The 18021-nt window shown below is 39.1% G+C and overlaps 1 protein-coding gene across 3 annotated transcripts in view; it reads right to left on the bottom strand.

Annotated features, from left to right (window-relative positions):
• Positions 1-16583, bottom strand: part of STYX (serine/threonine/tyrosine interacting protein) — a 51276-nt gene extending 34693 nt beyond the window's left edge. The window contains exons 1-2 of one of the 3 annotated variants that reach the window (XM_055536689.1): positions 16203-16582; positions 1204-1236 (exon numbers count right to left, since the gene is read on the bottom strand). In XM_055536689.1, coding sequence (XP_055392664.1) covers positions 1204-1236; positions 16203-16259 — 90 coding nt within the window. In that variant the 5' untranslated portion in view covers positions 16260-16582. Of the gene's footprint in view, positions 1-1203; positions 1237-16202 lie in introns of all 3 variants that reach the window. The other 2 variants (XM_055536687.1, XM_055536688.1) reach the window with 2 other exon arrangements.
• Positions 16584-18021: the final 1438 nt, after the last annotated feature.

An 18021-nucleotide genomic window follows, 5' to 3' on the forward strand; every position in this document is an offset into this window, starting at 1 on the left:
TTGTTTCCCTCTATTTCTTTACACTGATCACTGAGGAAGGCTTTCTTATCTCTCCTTGCTATTCTTTGGAACTCTGCATTCAAATGGGTATATCTTTCCTTTTCTCCTTTGCCTTTAGCTTCTCTTCTTTTCTCAGCTATTTGTAAGACCTCCTCAGACAACCATTTTGCCTTTTTCTATTTCTTTTTCTTGGGGATGGTCTTGATCACTGCCTCCTGTACAATGTCAAGCTATCACTAATTCATTCATTCCATACTGTATTTTTTTTCCATAAATTCCCTTTATTAAATGTTGGTTTGTACCATCCAGAAAATAGTCTTTATCAATTCCCTGTGGAAAATTCACCTGCTTATTCTTTATTTAAAATTAAAAAATTTTTAACTTCAGTATAGTAGATTTACAATATTATACTAGTTTCAGGTGTATAGCATAGTGATTCAGTACTTTTGCAGATTATACTCCATTAAATGTTATTATACAGTAATAGCTAGAATTCTTTATCTGATACAATAAAAACTTGTTGCTATTTTATACATAGGTGTTTTTAATCTCTTAATCCCATACACCTAATTTGTCCCAGCACACTTTTCTCTCTCCTTTGGTAACCACTAGTTTGTTTTCTGTATCTTTATAATTGCTAAGTCGTGTCTGACACTTTGCGACCCCATGGACTGTAACCTTCCAGGCTCCCTTGTTCATGGGATTCTCCAGGCAAGAATACTAGAGTGGGTTGCCATTTCCTCCTCCACAGAGTGTGAGTATTCGACTCAATCTTCTGGAGAATTTCACTAAATTAACTGAAGTTGACTGGAAATCAGACACAAATGTGAACAATTAAGTCAAAATGGTGATCTGCTTTACAGTCTACTCTCCAGAGTTTATCTAAACCACACAAACACAGAAAGCAAACTGCTTTCAGAAATAATACAAATACTGTGCCCAATTTTTCAGATTAAGAAAACCAAAGTGACTCATTAAACACATACATATATAACTATTTCAATGATTCTAAGAAATTTCATCTCCCATCTTTTTAAGAGCCACAATTAACTTTTAATATGTTAATATTTAAAATACTCAGTGATGAACCTACAGATTATGAGTCAATGGGACTCAAATCCTTTGTGAAATTAGGTTAAATTATTTAATAATGATAGTAACAGTAATACAGGTTGGCTGGAATAAACAAGGAGGTTGTCATACCTGCATCTCTCGTCTCATAGGGTAGGTCCACTCCTTAAAAATGGAAGGAAAACATAAGAAAAGTAAATAACATTATGAAAAATGTCACCCAATTAAAGGTCAAAGATGTGATATACAAGTGTACGGATTTTTTAAAAATACATTATACTTGGCGAATATTCTATAAACACAGCAGATCAACTAGCTTCATAAATATGTGAAGATTTAAGTGACAAGAAACAACGATTAAGGTGACTCTTAAGTAGTCAGGCTTCCAAAATTATGATTATGTTACTTTATAACAGACTGAATAGTTCAGTAATTGAAAGTATAGGTACTCCAGATGTTTCTCGCAAAAATGATACTCTAAATCAGAGATGTAAAACAGACACCTTGTCATTTTGCCACCTCTAATCAACTGACAGTAGATAGCTACTGGGCTTCCCTTGTGGCTCAGCTGGTAAAGAATCTGCCTACAACGCAGGAGACCTTGGTTTGATCCCTGAGTTGGGAAGATCCCCTGGAGAAGGGAAAGGCTACCCACTCCACTATTTGGGCCTGAAGAATTCCATGGACTGTATAGTCCATGGGGTTGCCAAGTTGGACACAACTGAGCGACTTTCACTTTATCGGCTTCCCTGATAGCTCAGTTGGTAAAGAATCTGCCTGCAAAGCAGAAGACCCTGGTTCAATTTCTGGGTCGGGAAGATCCACTGGAGAAGGGATAGGCTACCGACTCCAGTATTCATGGTTTCCCTTGTGGCTTAGCTGGTAAACAATCCGCCTGCAATGCAGGAGACCTGGGTTCGATGCTGGGGTAGGGAAGATCCCCTGGAGAAGGGAAAAGCTATCCACTCCAGTATTCTGGCCTGGAGAATTCCATGGACTGTATACTCCATGGGGTTGCAGAGTTGGACACGACTGAGCAACTTTCACTTTCAGACAGCTATTAATTAAACCCTATGTGGAGAAAAATTCAAGGAAGAAAAGAGTGCTGTGATCATTAAGCAACATCTGCAACGGATGAAAAAAGAACAGAATGTGATAGGTATTTATCTGCCATGCCTGATCTAAACTGCTAGATGCTTATCAAATAGCCTTTCCCATATCTTACTTGGGCTTGATTCTGTCTAGTTCAAGTCCCTTTAAAGATACACTTTACGTCAGTACAGAGTTCATTCTTGGAATGCAGGCCAAAATAAAATAGCTAGAAAGGGAAGTCGCTTAGTTGTGTGAGACTCTGCGACCCCATGGACTGTAGCCTACCATGTTCCTCCGTCCATCGTCCATCGGATTTTGCAGCAAGAGTAGGTTGCCATTTCCTTCTCCATGAAAAATGCCAAAGCAAAATGGCAAAAACGGAAAATATTTTAAAAGTTAGAAGAAGAAAAAAGCAATTACAGTAAATTGAAATGAGAAATCAAATACACTACAGGTAGTCTTCATTTGTAAATGGACTACATTCTAAAAGTTTCTAGCTTAGTGGTTTAAAACTCAGAATTAAAAATAGTAATTAGGTTTCTAAAGTTAAAACTGCAAAAAGGTTTTTTAAATTTCTTTAGAAAATTTTAGAATTACAGAAAAGTTAAAAAAATAGTACAAAGAATTCCCTTTACCCTCCATCCAGATTCCCCAAGTCAGACAAGTATTTTTAACACAGAAGGTAGAAATGCTATACTTCTGTAATGGAAAGAGAGAATATATACTCCTACAATGACCATCAGCATTCCTTTTTTTTTTTTTTTTTTAATAGAGAGAAACAAAATACATTTTTTGTTTCAAATCTTGAAAATTGGTCTCAACAATGTAAAATTGGTCTATAAACCCTGAGAAACCATCTACAAAATGACTGTTAAAATATATCTTCCAAAGTATCTTTAGCTTTGCACAGTGGCAGTATCATAGCCAATGATAGCCAATCTGAGGCATGTTAACTTTAATTCAAAAGTACCTTTAAATGCACAGATGAACTAAGAAGTAAGGAAAGTCCCCAGACAGACACACACTCACAAACATAAGAAAGCACAAACCCAGCAAGGGCAGTAAACACTGAAACACAGCATCCTGAGAAAATCTGCTAGTCTTTTCAGTCTTATGTTTCTGTTCTTTTTTTTTTTTAATAAAAAACAAATTTTTATTCATATCTTCCACTTAACAAAAATGTTGTAGGCTTAGATGTGAACCCAAAGTAACAACTTTTAGAAGAAAACATATGAGAATATTTTTGTGACTGGGTTAGGCGAATACTTCTTAAATATGACACCAAAATCACAATACATAAAAGAAAAAATTCAATAAACTGGACTTCCATCATGATACAAATATCTGTTCTTTATAAGAAGCATTCATAGTTAAAAATTGAAACTGGAGCCATGAACTGGAGAAAATACTTGTAAGGAATGTATTTGATATATAAACTGTATCTATATAGAACATAAAAAGAACTCTTAAAACTCAATAATAAGATTTGAAGAAACAATGAGGAGACTGAATTACTGATCAACATCATCCCAACAAACAAGTCCAGAACCAGACAACTTCACTGGTAAATTCAACCAAATGTTCAAAGAAAAATTAATATCAATCCTTTACAAACTTTTCCAAAAAACAAAAAAACTGGGAACACTTTCAAACTCATTTTATGAGGCCAGCACTGTTGTTCAGTGCCTAACTCATGTCCAACTATTGGTGACCCTATGGACTGCAGCAGGCCAGGCTTCTCTGTCCTCCACTATCTCCCAAAAAGTGAAAGTGAAAGTCACTCAGTGGAGTCTGACTCTTTGCAACCCCATAGACTGTACAGTCCATGGAATTCTCTAGGCCAGAATACTGGAGTGGGTAGCCTTTCCCTTCTCCAGAGGATCTTCCCAACCCAGGGACTGAACCCAGATTTCCCACATTGCAGGCAAATCGCCAATATTCTGGAGAATTCCATGAACTGTATAGTCCACGAGGTGACAACGAGTTGGACATGACTGAGCAACTTTCACTATCATTACCTCCCACAATTTTCTCAAAATCCTGTTCTCTGAGTTGATGATGCTATCTAACCATCTTATCCTCTGCCACACCCTTCTCCTTTTGCCTTCAATTTTTCCCAGCATCAGGGTCTTTTCCCGTGAGTCGGCTCTTAAAATGGATGTAAGAATGAAGTGCTAAAACAACCAAATCTGAATGTAGAGCTCAAATAATTTTTACAAATATCAGATCAGATCAGTCGCTCAGTCGTGTCCAACTCTTTGCGACCCCATGAATCGCAGCACGCCAGGCCTTCCTGTCCATCACCAACTCCCGGAGTTCACCCAGACTCACGTCCATCGAGTCAGTGATGCCATCCAGCCATCTCATTCTCTGTCGTCCCCTTCTCCTCCTGCCCCCAATCCCTCTCAGCATCAGGGTCTTTTCCAATGAGTCAACTCTTCGCATGAGGTGGCCAAAGTACTGGAGTTTCAGCTTTAGCATCATTCCTTCCAAAGAAATCCCAGGGCTGATCTCCTTCAGAATGGACTGGTTGGATCTCCTTGCAGTCCAAGGGACTCTCAAGAGTCTTCTCCAACACCACAGTTCAAAAGCATCAATTCTTTGGCGCTCAGAATTCTTCACAGTCCAACTCTCATATCCATACATGACCACAGGAAAAACCATAGCCTTGACTAGACGGACCTTTGTTGGCAAAGTAATGTCTTTGCTTTTGAATATGCTATCTAGGTTGGTCATAACTTTCCTTCCAAGGAGTAAGCGTCTTTTAATTTCATGGCTGCAGTCACCATCTGTAGTGATTTTGGAGCCCAGAAAAATAAAGTCTGACACTGTTTCCACTGTTTCCCCATCTATTTCCCATGAAATGGTGGGACTGGATGCCATGATCTTCGTTTTCTGAATGTTGAGCTTTAAGCCAACTTTTTCACTCTCCACTTTCACTTTCATCAAGAGGCTTTTGAGTTCCTCTTCACTTTCTGCCATAAGGGTGGTGTCATCTGCATATCTGAGGTTATTGATATTTCTCCCGGCAATCTTGATTCCAGCTTGTGCTTCTTCCAGTCCAGCATTTCTCATGATGTACTCTGCACATAAGTTAAATAAACAGGGTGACAATATACAGCCTTGACGTACTCCTTTTCCTATTTGGAACCAGTCTGTTGTTCCATGTCCAGTTCTAACTGTTGCTTCCTGACCCGCATACAAATTTCTCAAGAGGCAGATCAGGTGGTCTGGTATTCCCATCTCTTGAAGAATTTTCCACAGTTTATTGTGATCCACACAAAGGCTTTGGCATAGTCAATAAAGCAGAAATAGATGTTTTTCTGGAACTCTTTTGCTTTTCCCATGATCCAGCAGATGTTGGCAATTTGATCTCTGGTTCCTCTGCCTTTTCTAAAACCAGCTTGAACATCAGGAAGTTCACGGTTCACGTATTGCTGAAGCCTGGCTTGGAGAATTTTGAGCATTACTTTACTAGCATGTGAGATGAATGCAATTGTGTGGTAGTTTGAGCATTCTTTGGCATTGCCTTTCTTTACAAATATACCTACCCACAAAATCACAACTCAGATGGAGATTTCCATCATCCCAGAAAGTTCCCTCTTTCCTCTTCTCAGTCAGTATCTCCTGTCTTCAGACTGACCTTTATCACTACAGATTTTAGTTTTGTCTGTCCTAGAACTTCATGTAAGTGGAATCATTTGTTGTTTAGTCACTAAGTCGTATTCAACTCTTTTATGACCCCATGGACCAGAGCCCACTCGGCTCCTCTGTCCATGGGATTCCCAAGGCCAGAATACTGGAGTGGGTTGCCAGTCCCTTCTCTAGATCTTCCCAACCGAGAGATCAAACCCTCATCTCCTGCACTGGCAGGAGAATTATTTACTAATGAACCACCAGGAAAGAATCATATAGCAGTACTATTTTAGGTCTGGTTTATCTCAACCTAATGTCTATAAGATTCATCTATGCTGTTGTGTATGTCAGTAGTTTATGCCTTTTTATTGCTGTGCAGTCACAACTGACTCATTCTCCTGTTCATGGAGATTTAAGTAGCTTTCAGGTTTTGGCAATTATGAATAAAGGTGCTGTGAAAACTCTTTTATATGCCCTTTGATGGACATATGCATTTATTTCTCTTGAATATATGTGGCAATTAAATGACAATCAGAGTAGGCCTATATTTGGCTTTACCAGACAGTGTCAAAAGTTTTCCAAAAGCAATTTATGCTCCCACCAGCAATGGATGGGAGTTTTAGTTGTTCCACATTCTCACCATGGTTTGGCTTTAAATGGCACTGCACTTGAGAGAAAGCCTAGGACCTGCTCAAAGTGGAAAGCGAGATCATGACCAAAACACTGGGTTCCCAAAGGGTAATACCTTCCGTGAAGACACACTGGAGGGAGTAGAAGCTTACTTCATCCCCATAAAAATGAGTACCCCTGCCTCTCCTATCTTTGGGCCTGAGTAGGTGGTGGTGGTAGTAGTGGGATAGGGTCTTAACCAGTCTGACTCGTGAGACCAAGTGAAAATTTAATGTCAAGTGGTCCTGTGTAGTGTCCTGGGAGAAGTAAATGCATTTTCTCTCTGGAGGAACATACCCTAAACCTAAATCAGAAATAATTCAAAGTTAAGTTCTAAGAACTCACAATTTAAAAATTCATTAAAAAAAAAAAGGAGGAAATGAGCCAGTATCAGAAGCCATACAACTGAATCACATCCACAAAAACTTCAGATATTAATTACAACAATAAAAAATATTGCTGTCTTTGTGGATATGATAAAACATTTACTATAAGAGTACCCTTCAGTTCAGTTCAGTTCAGTCCTCAGTCGTGTCCGACTCTTTGTGACCCCATGAATCACAGCACACCAGGCCTCCCTGTCCATCACCAACTCCCGGAGTTCACTGAGATTCACATCCATCGAGTCAGTGACGCCATCCAGCCATCTCATCCTCTGTCGTCCCCTTCTCCTCCTGCCCCCAATCCCTCCCAGCATCAGAGTCTTTTCCAATGAGTCAACTCTTCGCATGAGGTGGCCAAAGTACTGGAGTTTCAGCTTTAGCATCATTCCCTCCAAAGAAATCCCAGGGCTGATCTCCTTCAGAATGGACTGGTTGGATCTCCTTGCAGTCCAAGGACTCTCCAGAGTCTTCTCCAACACCACAGTTCAAAAGCATCAATTCTTCGGTGCTCAGCTTTCTTCACAGTCCAATTCTCACATCCATACATGATCACAGGAAAAACCATAGCCTTGACTAGACGGACCTTTGTTGGCAAAAAAAAAATCTCTGCTTTTCAATATGCTATCTAGGTTGGTCGTAACTTTCCTTCCAAGGAGTAAGTATCTTTTAATTTCCTGGCTGCAATCACCATCTGCAGTGATTTGGGAGCCCAGAAAAATAAAGTCTGACACTGTTTCCCCATCTATTTGCCATGAAGTGATGGGGCCAGATGCCATGATCTTCATTTTCTGAATGTTGAGCTTTAAGCCAACTTTTTCACTCTCCTCTTTCATCAAGAGGCTTTTTAGCTCCTCTTCACTTTTTGCCATAAGGGTGGTGTCACCTGCATATATGAGGTTATTGATATTTCTCCCAGCAATCTTGATTCCAGCTTGTGCTTCTTCCACCCCAGCGTTTCTCATGATGTACTCTGCATAGAAGTTAAATAAGCAGGGTGACAATACACAGCCTTGAAGATGCTGTAAAGAGCAATACTGCATAGAAACCTGGAATGTTAGGTCCATGAATCAAGGCAAATTGGTCAAACAGGAGATGGCAAGAGTGAACATTGACATTCTAGGAATCAGCGAACTAAAATGGACTGGAATGGGTGCATTTAACTCAGATGACCATTATATCTACTACTGTGGGCAGAAATCCCTTAGAAGAAATGGAGTAGCCATCATGGTCAACAAAAGAGTCTGAAATGCAGTACTTGGATGCAATCTCAAAAACAATAGAATGATCTCTGTTCGTTTCCAAGGCAAACCATTCAATATCACGGTGATCCAAGCCTATGCCCCAACCAGTAACGCTGAAGAAGCTGAAGTTGATCGGTTCTATGAAGACCTACAAGACCTTTTAGAACTAACACCCAAAAAAGATGTCCTTCTCATTATAGGGGACTGGAATGCAAAAAAAAAAAAAAAGTACCCTTAAGTATAATCAAATATTAAGAAATCAATTTTTTAAAGACCCAAAAGGAATATGTAGAACTGAAAATGTACAACTGAAATGAAAAGTCATCAGATAGGCTAAACAGAAGAAAGGATACTGTTAAAGAGAGAATTTGTGAATTAGAAAACAAAACAAGTGAAATGACCTAAAGCCAGAGTTGGAAAATATGAGCAGTTAACAGACAGGTAAGATAGAAGTAAAAGGTCTAACATCCATACAATCTAAGTTCTAGAAGGAGATGTGAAAAAATAAAGGGAAAATATCACACACAATATTAATAAGAATTTCCCAAAACTAGTTAAAGGTACCTTAGAAATAGGCAGCCCATAAGGGAAAGAAATGCACAGGTAAACAGGAAAAGAGGAAACTGCTCAGCACAGCAAACACAGAAAGAAGATTTTTTTTTTTCCAGACTAAAAGCAAATAGAAGAATGGAAAATATGAATAGAGGCCAGAAGACCTACATATATGCAGCCAATTAATTTTCCTGAAAAGACGCCAATGTAATTCAATGGAGAAAGAAGTCTTTCAACAAGTGATGCTGGAAATAACTGAATAAATGTCTGGGAAATAAAATAAATTTTGATCCTGACCACACATGCACACATGTGCATACACACAGACACACACAAATGTCTCATGTGTCTTCACTGCTGTAATCTACTTGATGACAGTGCTCGGCACACAGTGAATCAATCAAAGAGATGCAGCTCTGTGTGGGTCTATGAGACTTGACCCAAACAATGTTTGACTCCTGTGTGTTGTGTTCAACTCTCAACAGCCCCGATGGACTGTAGCCTGCCAGGATTCTCTGCCCACGGAATTTTCCAGGCAAGAACACTGGAGTGGGCCATCATTTCCTCTTTCAGGGATCTTCCCAACCCAGGGATCAAACCTACCTTCCATTTCCTGCATTGGCAGGCAGGTTCTTTACCACTAATGCCACCTGGGGAAGGCAGTGGGCACTCAGTAATTGTTGAATGAATGAAAAAAAAGTATACATGTGTTTGTGTGTAAACATAAATGCAAAAATGATATAATTTCCAGAAGAAAACATAGAAGAATATCTGCAACCTTGGGAAAGGAACAATGTCTTAAAGAGGACACAAAAGGTACTAAGCACAAAGGAAAAACAATTTAGTAAATTTGATTTAATGAAAATTAAAAAATTCTGATCAACTGAAATATACTGCTAAGAATACAAAAGATGAAGCCATAGACTGAAAGAAAATATTTGTAGTACATATATTCAACAAAAGACTTGTTTCCAAAATACAAAATACCAACAATAAAGTGTAAACCTAATTTTTAAAATGGGAAAATAAGTGAAGAGACATCTCATGGAAGATAATTAAAAGGCCAATATCACATGAAAACATGCTCAACATCATTAGTCAGTCATTAAGGAAATTCAAATTAAAACCACTACATACCCACTAATGACTAATGTTAAAAAGTGACAGTACTATATAAGTCAGTGTTGATGTGGAGCCAGTGGGACTCTCAAACACTGCTGATGCGAGTATAAAATGAAATGCTAATAATACACCTACTCTATTAATTGAGCAATTTTTAACAAAGATTTGCTAAAGAGAAATGAAAACATATGTCCACCAAAAAGACTTGTACAAGAATATTCAAAGTAGCTTTATTCATCATAACCCCAAATAACCCAAACATCTATACATAGTATACTCATACAATGCAACAGTACTCAGCAATAAAAAAGAATCAACAACTCATAAACACAACAGAGATGAACTTCACAGATACTATGATCAGTGAAAAAAGTCATAAACAAAACAGTTTCTTTCGCATGATTCCATTTATATGAAGTTCAAGAACTGACAAAAGTACACTATGGTTACAGAAATCATAATATTCCTTGCCTAATGTGGGGTGTGGTAGGGGTTGCTTAGAAACATGAGATAACTTCCTATGTTGGGAGAAATGGCCTATATCTTGATAGAAGCAGTAAACACTGGTGTATATATTTAACAAAACTCACTGATTGTACATAATATCTGCATTATACTCTATGTAAATTTTATAATCTCTATCAAAAGGAGAGAGAATTCAGACAAAGATGACAGATTACATATAAAGAAAAGACAATTCAACTGACTGATTTCTCAACTACAAGAATGAAACGCCAGAAGAGTAATACATTCAAAATGGTGAAATAAGTAACTGTTAGTCTAGGATATATATTGAGAAAATCATCTTTCAAGAACACGAGTGAAATAAAAGACAATTCCATACAAACAAAAGAGAGTCTACTACCAGCAGACTCTTATTAAAAGAACATCTAAAGTATGTTTTTTTGAAGAAAAAGTACTGCTGTCTCTATTTTACATTTCTACTTTAGGCACTGAGAGCCTACATAACCTGACTTCAAGTTCAAGTAGTCTGACTCTATAGAGTCCATTCTATTCATCACTACACTATAGTCTCTCAATGTAAGAAGGAACTATAAGCAAACATATAGTTATATTTTAATAAATATAGACTATATAATATGATTAGCTTATAGAGATTAATAGAATAGAAAAAAGTATATAATTTACAAGCCAGTAGAGGGGCAAATGTAATCAAACTGTACAAATGGAATGTTTATCTGCTTTTATAACTTACCAATATATTATAACCTTCTTATATTGAAAAAATTTTAAACAAGTCAAATACTCTTGTCATTTTAGTCACAGAACCCTTAACCATTGAGCACAGTGCCTACATAGAATATGCATTGAGGAGATTCATGGCACTAGACTCTATGGATCGTTTTTTTTTTTTTTTTTTAAAGATTCTCTAGCAGCCTTATATTCCTGAAAAAACTTGTCAGAGTTGTGAGAAAGGATGTGATTAAAGAAATGTGTACGTCTGAATTTACCAAAACTGATATTTCTACATTATGTGTGACAAAAGAAGAAAAACAGAGGACCATATATAGAGAAGTGGTGTACATATATTCTAGGGAATATAAAGCAATATACCTGATGGCACTTAAAGCCACAGGATAAACATGTGCTTCTTTCTGGTGTCGATTTTATCATAAATTCCACCCCCCAACCCCACCCCCCACCCCGAGGAAAAAATATTTTCACTGACCACTAACTTAGAACATTCATGTTAAAACAAACATGAACATATGAATAGAATTCAAAATTTACATGAATTTTTAAGTGAAACAAGAGGCTTCAAATAAATTTTGAGCTTCTCATAAGGTTGTATTCGATAGAACATATATGCTGTATTTACAGAAGAGATAATAAAGGAGAAAGAAGCAAGCTGTATAGAAGAGAATGAAAAATTACTCCTATTCACTAGACAGATAAAAATTACTCTTATGCACTTGTTACATGACTTGTTGTAACAGGCATGGTTCCTTTGAAACCTAGAATGTCTTTTCTCATAGAAAATTTCATTTGGAGCATTTCAGAAGTTTACCTTCTTTGTTTATCTAGCCTGATTACTACCTACAGAACAAATCTTAAACTTGTCTTGTCTACCAACTCTGCCTTTAGATCAGGACTTTGAAAGTCATTTATGCTCACAGTCTTGCTCTACTAGACATGTATCTGTCTGAACATGTATCTAATAACCAAGTCTTGCATGTATATCACATTCAATCTTAATCTCAGCCTGCCCACATTGTTTCAAAAATCCATCTCTTTAGAGATGGTAGTGTTAATAAGGCAGACTCTCATTATAACTGATAAGATGTATTTTGAGTTACTCCTATAATTAATTAGTAGAATCAATTTCCCAAACTCTGCTGATTAGCCAAGCAGTCCAACTATGTTTCTCAAACCAAAGCAAGCCAGTTAAGCCAAAATATCCTTAATTGTGAAACACACCATGCTTCTGATGGGAATTCACAAGTGAAAATCCTTCAATCAATATGAGCTAGAAGATACCACATATTAAAACATCTTTCAGGCTCTCTTCTTACTTCTCAAGCAAATGCAATTACATGACCTATAAAATCACACTTGGGGGACAGAAAAAATGCTATAAAAATGTTCAAAGACCAATAAACAAATAAATGTACCAACTTAGGCTGGTTGAAACATAATGTTTACAAATACCAAGAGGACTGTTTAAACAACAGGTTGGGGAAGTTAAGGAAAAAAAAATCAGAATACTATACCTGAGCTGGGACACTTCACAAAACAGAAATAGTATTATAGTTTCTCTCACCGCTCCCTGCCCCCAAAACAGGTCCTCTTCAGAGTAAGCTCTTTCCTTCTGGCCTAGCTCAAGCTCTGCTTAAACCAAAGGACCAAAAGCAATTTTTACTTTAAAAATGAGAGGGTTGGGAGGATATGGAAAAACAAAGAAGTATTTAAGTAAGATGCTTCCAAATCAGTTATTTCTAAACCTGCCACTGGAATTATCTAGTTCCATCTTAAACCAATTAACTCAGAAAAGGAGTCCAGGCTTGGTTATTTTTTACAAGTTCCTTGAGTGATCCTACTCTTGTTGTTTAGTCGCTCAGTGGTTCCCAATTCCATGACCCCATGGACTCCTCTAGCCTACCAGGCTCCTCTGTCCATGGGATTTCGCAGGTAAGAATACTGCAGTAGGTTGCCATTTCTTCCTCCAGGAAATCCTCCCAATCCAGTAATCAAACCTGAGTACCCTACAGTGCAGGCAGATTCTTTACAGCTGAGCCACTGGGGAAGTCCAGCAAGTGCTACAGAAGCTTAGAAACCCGGGGATCGAACTCATCTGGAGATGGGAGAGTGGACACGAGGAACTGGAAAAATCAGGGAAAGCTTCTCAGAAGAAATGATGCCTCAAGTGGGATCTAGCCCAAAAATAAATAATCAGGAGAGGGCAAGGAGAATGTGCTGGCAGTCATGGCAGGGGAAAATTGTAGCTTAAAGCTCCTAAGGTAGGGGGAAAAACATAGAAGCATTTCAGAAACGGAGAGAAGGTGACTATAGATAGGGCCCAAATGGAGCAAGGGGCAGAGTTGCTCATAACATGATTAAGAGAGGCAGATGATGCCAGTTCACACAGGACCATGCTGATGACATTAGGGTTTGAACTTCATCCTCAAAACAACAGGAAATTACAGCAATTTTAAACAATGACGCTCTTTTTGCAAGCTGATCTAAATTTTTGCTAGCAACCATTCTGGGAAGAGTGCTCTATCCAGTATTTCAAGAAACTTGGAGGTAATATTTTTATAGAGGTGACAGGATCATAAAGTTATCATATCCTGATTACATCAATCATTAACAGTCTTCACTGAAATTACTGTACTTGAATTTCTTTTTTACTTAAGCAAGACTGGAATGTGATTGAGAGTGCTTCCTATGTGGAAAAAATTATGCTGGCTGGTCACCATAATTGTGTAAGAATATCTGCCACTTTACATATTTCACTGGAAATTAAAAAATTAACATTGTTTTATTAGTCACTTTTCCTTCTCCAATGCATGAAATGTGAAAAGTGAAAGTGAAGTCGCTCAGTTGTGTCTGACTCTTAGCGACACCATGGACTGTAGCCTACCAGGCTCCTCTGTCCATGGGATTCTCCAGGCAAGAGTACTGGAGTGGGGTGCCATTGCCTTCTCCAATTAGTCACTTTACCATGTATAATTAACTAGATGCCCTATTTATGATTATTTACAGTTCTCTCTGGCCAGAAAGCATCTTCCATCTTCTGTGAAATGCTCCTATTATCTTGGTGGGAGGGCTACCAATGATAAACTTCAGTCCCCTCAGCCCAGGAAGTATGTGACCTAGACTGGATCCCTCACTATATTCACCCCTTCCTGGCTCTCCTGACTGATCCCAAGGATAAGCCAATCCACTAGATTTTGAACACTAAAGCTTAGAGAAAAGGGCCTTTCCCCACTTAATGTGAATGCTCTAAGGGTCTGATCCTCAAGCAACTGATGGTCAAACTTGATACCTGTGGAGAAGCCCAAGAAAAAGAACAGATCTTGACAGTAAATAGAGACAGGCATTAATGAAAGGCAGGGGCAGTACTGCTGCATTTTAATACCATCTAGTCAAGTCTCTGAGACCAGTTTGAACTCCAAACTTTCTGGATTTTGTTACTTTTCTTTGTTGCTTAAGCTCCTCTGGTTTCTGTCACTTGTAACTGAGAGATAACAAACATCCAATGCTACAGAATAAGGAACGAACTGGCTTTCAGTGGATGATATGAATATCATTATGTACTAGGGTTAAGTATTACTTCTCTCCAACACAAGAAAAGCAGCAAGCAGGAAAGAAGTAAGCTGTATTCCTCACTAAGAAATTTACAATCTTTGCAAGGATAAGATATATTATTATTCAATAAGAGATTAGATGCAAAGTCTGTAAACATTTTAAACTAGAACTATTAAGACAAGAACAGGGAAGAATTGAGGTGTATTTAAAAGGACAATGAATTGAGAACGAGGAGACCAAGGTGCACTAGGAATACCATTTATTCTTAGTAAGCTACAATTTCTTCATCTTAAAAGTGGGAAAGCTCTACATTATTTCTAAGGTTGCCTAGTGTTGAAATTACTGAATCATTTCAAGGATATAAAAGCATACTCTTCATTCACATTATTCCATATAAAAGAAAAAATATAAAATCATTTTTAACCTAAATTCTTTTTTTTTCTATTTGAATCTCTTAAAACATGAAATTCTCAAGGATTATCATCACAAGCAATGATCCCCCAAATCAAAAAAAGTGAACCAACCACAAAAGAAGACATTCAATAGAATGAATACCTGCCATAAACTGAATGATCTCTTAAAAGTAGCAATTTAACATTTCTTTCTTGAGACTACTAGAGCGCATTTTGTCTTCAGAAAATTTCTAATTTAGTAGTCTCCAATACCATAAAGCGGAGAAGGCAATAGCACCCCACTCCAGTATTCTTGCCTGGAAAATCCCATGGATGGAGGAGCCTGGAAGGATGCAGTCCATGGGGTCGCTTAGGGTCAGACACGACTGAACGACTTCACTTTCACTTTTCACTTACATGCACTAGAGAAGGAAATGGCAACCCACTCCAGTGTTCTTGCCTGGAGAATCCCAGGAACGGGGGAGCCTGGTGGGCTGCCGTCTATGGGGTCCCAAAGAGTCGGACACGACTCAAATGACTTAGCAGCAGCAATAACATAAAAGAATTTTAAACTAGGAATAGATGCGGGAAAACTCAATACAAACGTTAGGGAGGGAAGATGTAAGATGGGATAAAAAGAACCCCGAGTTAGAAATCAGGAAACCAAGTTATAAAGAATTTTATTCCCCATATTAATTTCCCTCCAAAGGGCAAGTTTTTTGATTGAAGTTTTCAGATTCAAATGAGCTAGTTTCGTGACATTTTACTCTGATGATCACGGCTTGCCTCAAGAACACCAAAAATCAAATCAAATCAAAACAAACCAACAACTTCTAGAAACTTGTTGAAGGCACACTTCCAAGTTCAGGCCCCACCCACATCAATTCCACACGTGGGCTCATGTGTCCCACAAGTCAATCGATGACACCAAAGATTACCCCTCAAAATGAGATTTAAAACATACCCTTGCATTGCTTTGGCAATAAAAGGGTTACCTTACTTCAAGTAAGTCCTCGACGCCGAATCTAGGGGAAAAAGGACTGAAGCAAGTAGACCAGACCCGGCCCCGGCGTTTTCGGAGGGGAAGAGGAACGCCGGGAGCCGTGGTCGGGGCAGACGGCCCCGGAGCGAGAGAGTCCGCCCCGGGGTCCCGAGACGCCCTCAGGAGGCAACAGGGGTAGCAGTAGGTGAAAGCTCCGACGGCTGGGGCCTGGGGTCCGCCCCTCGGCGAAGAGCCACTGAGGCCTGTGCGTGTTAGTCACTGACAGACTCACCTCGGCGTCTTCTTTGCACTGTGGGAGCGAGGGGAACTCCAGCTTCACGTCCTCCATGGTCCTGGCCCGCGGGTTTGTGGGTGGGGCCGGGTAGGAGTGGGAGTTACCCGCCGGCCGACCCTCGGGCAGGCAGTGGCGGTGAAAGGAAAGGTAGACCGGAGGACTGACCGGGAGGCAGCGGGCTTACAACTAACACACGCAGACTATAGGGTCCCGGCGACTCCGGCAACAGCGGCGGCGACAGCCGGGAAGAGGGTTGGGCGGCTCGTATCCGGCCGCCATGCTGCTGCCGTCTTCCTCCCCCCCGTGCTTCCGCGCCCCTCAGGCAGCCCAGACTCTGGCACCAACACGAGCCCTACAACCGTCTCCCCTCCTTCCCCCTCCCGCCGTCCCCGCGCCGCCCCAGCCAATCCCAGCCTACGCTTGCCTTCGGCCCGCCCCCACTGCGGCCGCCAGGTGTCAGCGCGCCGCCGCCCCGCCCCTCCGCGAGCGCGCAGACGCGGGGGGGCGGGGCCCCGAAGGCGTCCGGGCGGGAGCTCGCCGGGTGTGGAGGAGGTGGGGCTGCCGCAGGAGGGAGAAGGAAGGACTGTCCTGGGAAAGGCAGTGGGATAATCTGAAACGACAATGCCCTTTCTGGATCCAACGCAAATCCCTACTTTGGTGTAAGAACGGGAAGACATCCTAGCCACCATAAACTGGCATACGAAAGGAAACTATATTTTTCTCCTGTCTTGAGAATCTTGGGCAATCTTGGTGAGGTTATAACCAAAAGAGTAATGAAGAGTTCACCTGAAAATTATGTAATGCTACACAGAGAATGAAACACTATCACTTTTAAGCAAATCAAAACGGTGTACTTTTAACAATACTTGGGAATATGACAACTGGAAAATATCAAGAAAAAATCTTAAATAAGAAAAATTGATAGCTCACTAATTTGTACTTAATACTGAAGGTCTCTTCCTTTAACTTTATTACACTTCAACGTATTAGTAAACTATAAACTATATGTCTTTCGATATCTTTTTAAAAGGAGTTTGAATCAGTTAATACTATATTGTTTATAAAGTTCAGGTATATAATAACACTTTCTCTGGGCCTAGGGAGAAAATGGTATCTCTTTTGTTTTTTAAACAGATGAAGAAAATTAAGAAAATTTTCTAATTAAGAAAATTAGTGGAAGAACCCACACTTAAACATTCAAGATTTGTACACCAAACTTACTCTTTTAAAAACGCCACCCCCCCCAACTAAAGTAAAAAAGTTAGAAAATCATTCAATAACTGAACTGTGAATTACAATGGAAAGAATAAAAAAGAGCACATTGATATTTGACCGAAACCTGACATCCTATTACTTTTTATAGTCGTATTTATGAAACACGCTAAATATATAAATAGAACTGTTTAATAATTTTGAGTATTAAATGGCTAGTTTGAGGGCTCCATTTTATCACTATCTATAAACAGTTCTCTTTTAGTTATAAAAAGGTACATATTACTCTGCTAGCAAGTTTTTTATTAGAAGAATGATTTTATACTTACCTGAGTCATACTCATTTCTTCAGTGTTTACTAAACTGAAGACAGTTTCTTTTTTTTAACTGCACCTTTAATAACATAATCTAAATCGATGCCCAATGATGATTTCCTATTGTAATTTGTTAAAGCTTTAATTGCCACATAATATGAGAAAGAATTGTGTATAGGTAACAGAACTTTTGTTTTGAACACTTCTGACATCAACATCCCCTACATCAGACACTCTGAGCCTGGTATCCATAGATACCTATGGAGTCCATGGGTGAGCTTGGGAAATAA

Source organism: Bubalus kerabau, chromosome 10, assembly GCF_029407905.1.
Source record: "Bubalus kerabau isolate K-KA32 ecotype Philippines breed swamp buffalo chromosome 10, PCC_UOA_SB_1v2, whole genome shotgun sequence".
Taxonomy (NCBI): Eukaryota; Metazoa; Chordata; class Mammalia; order Artiodactyla; family Bovidae; genus Bubalus; species Bubalus kerabau.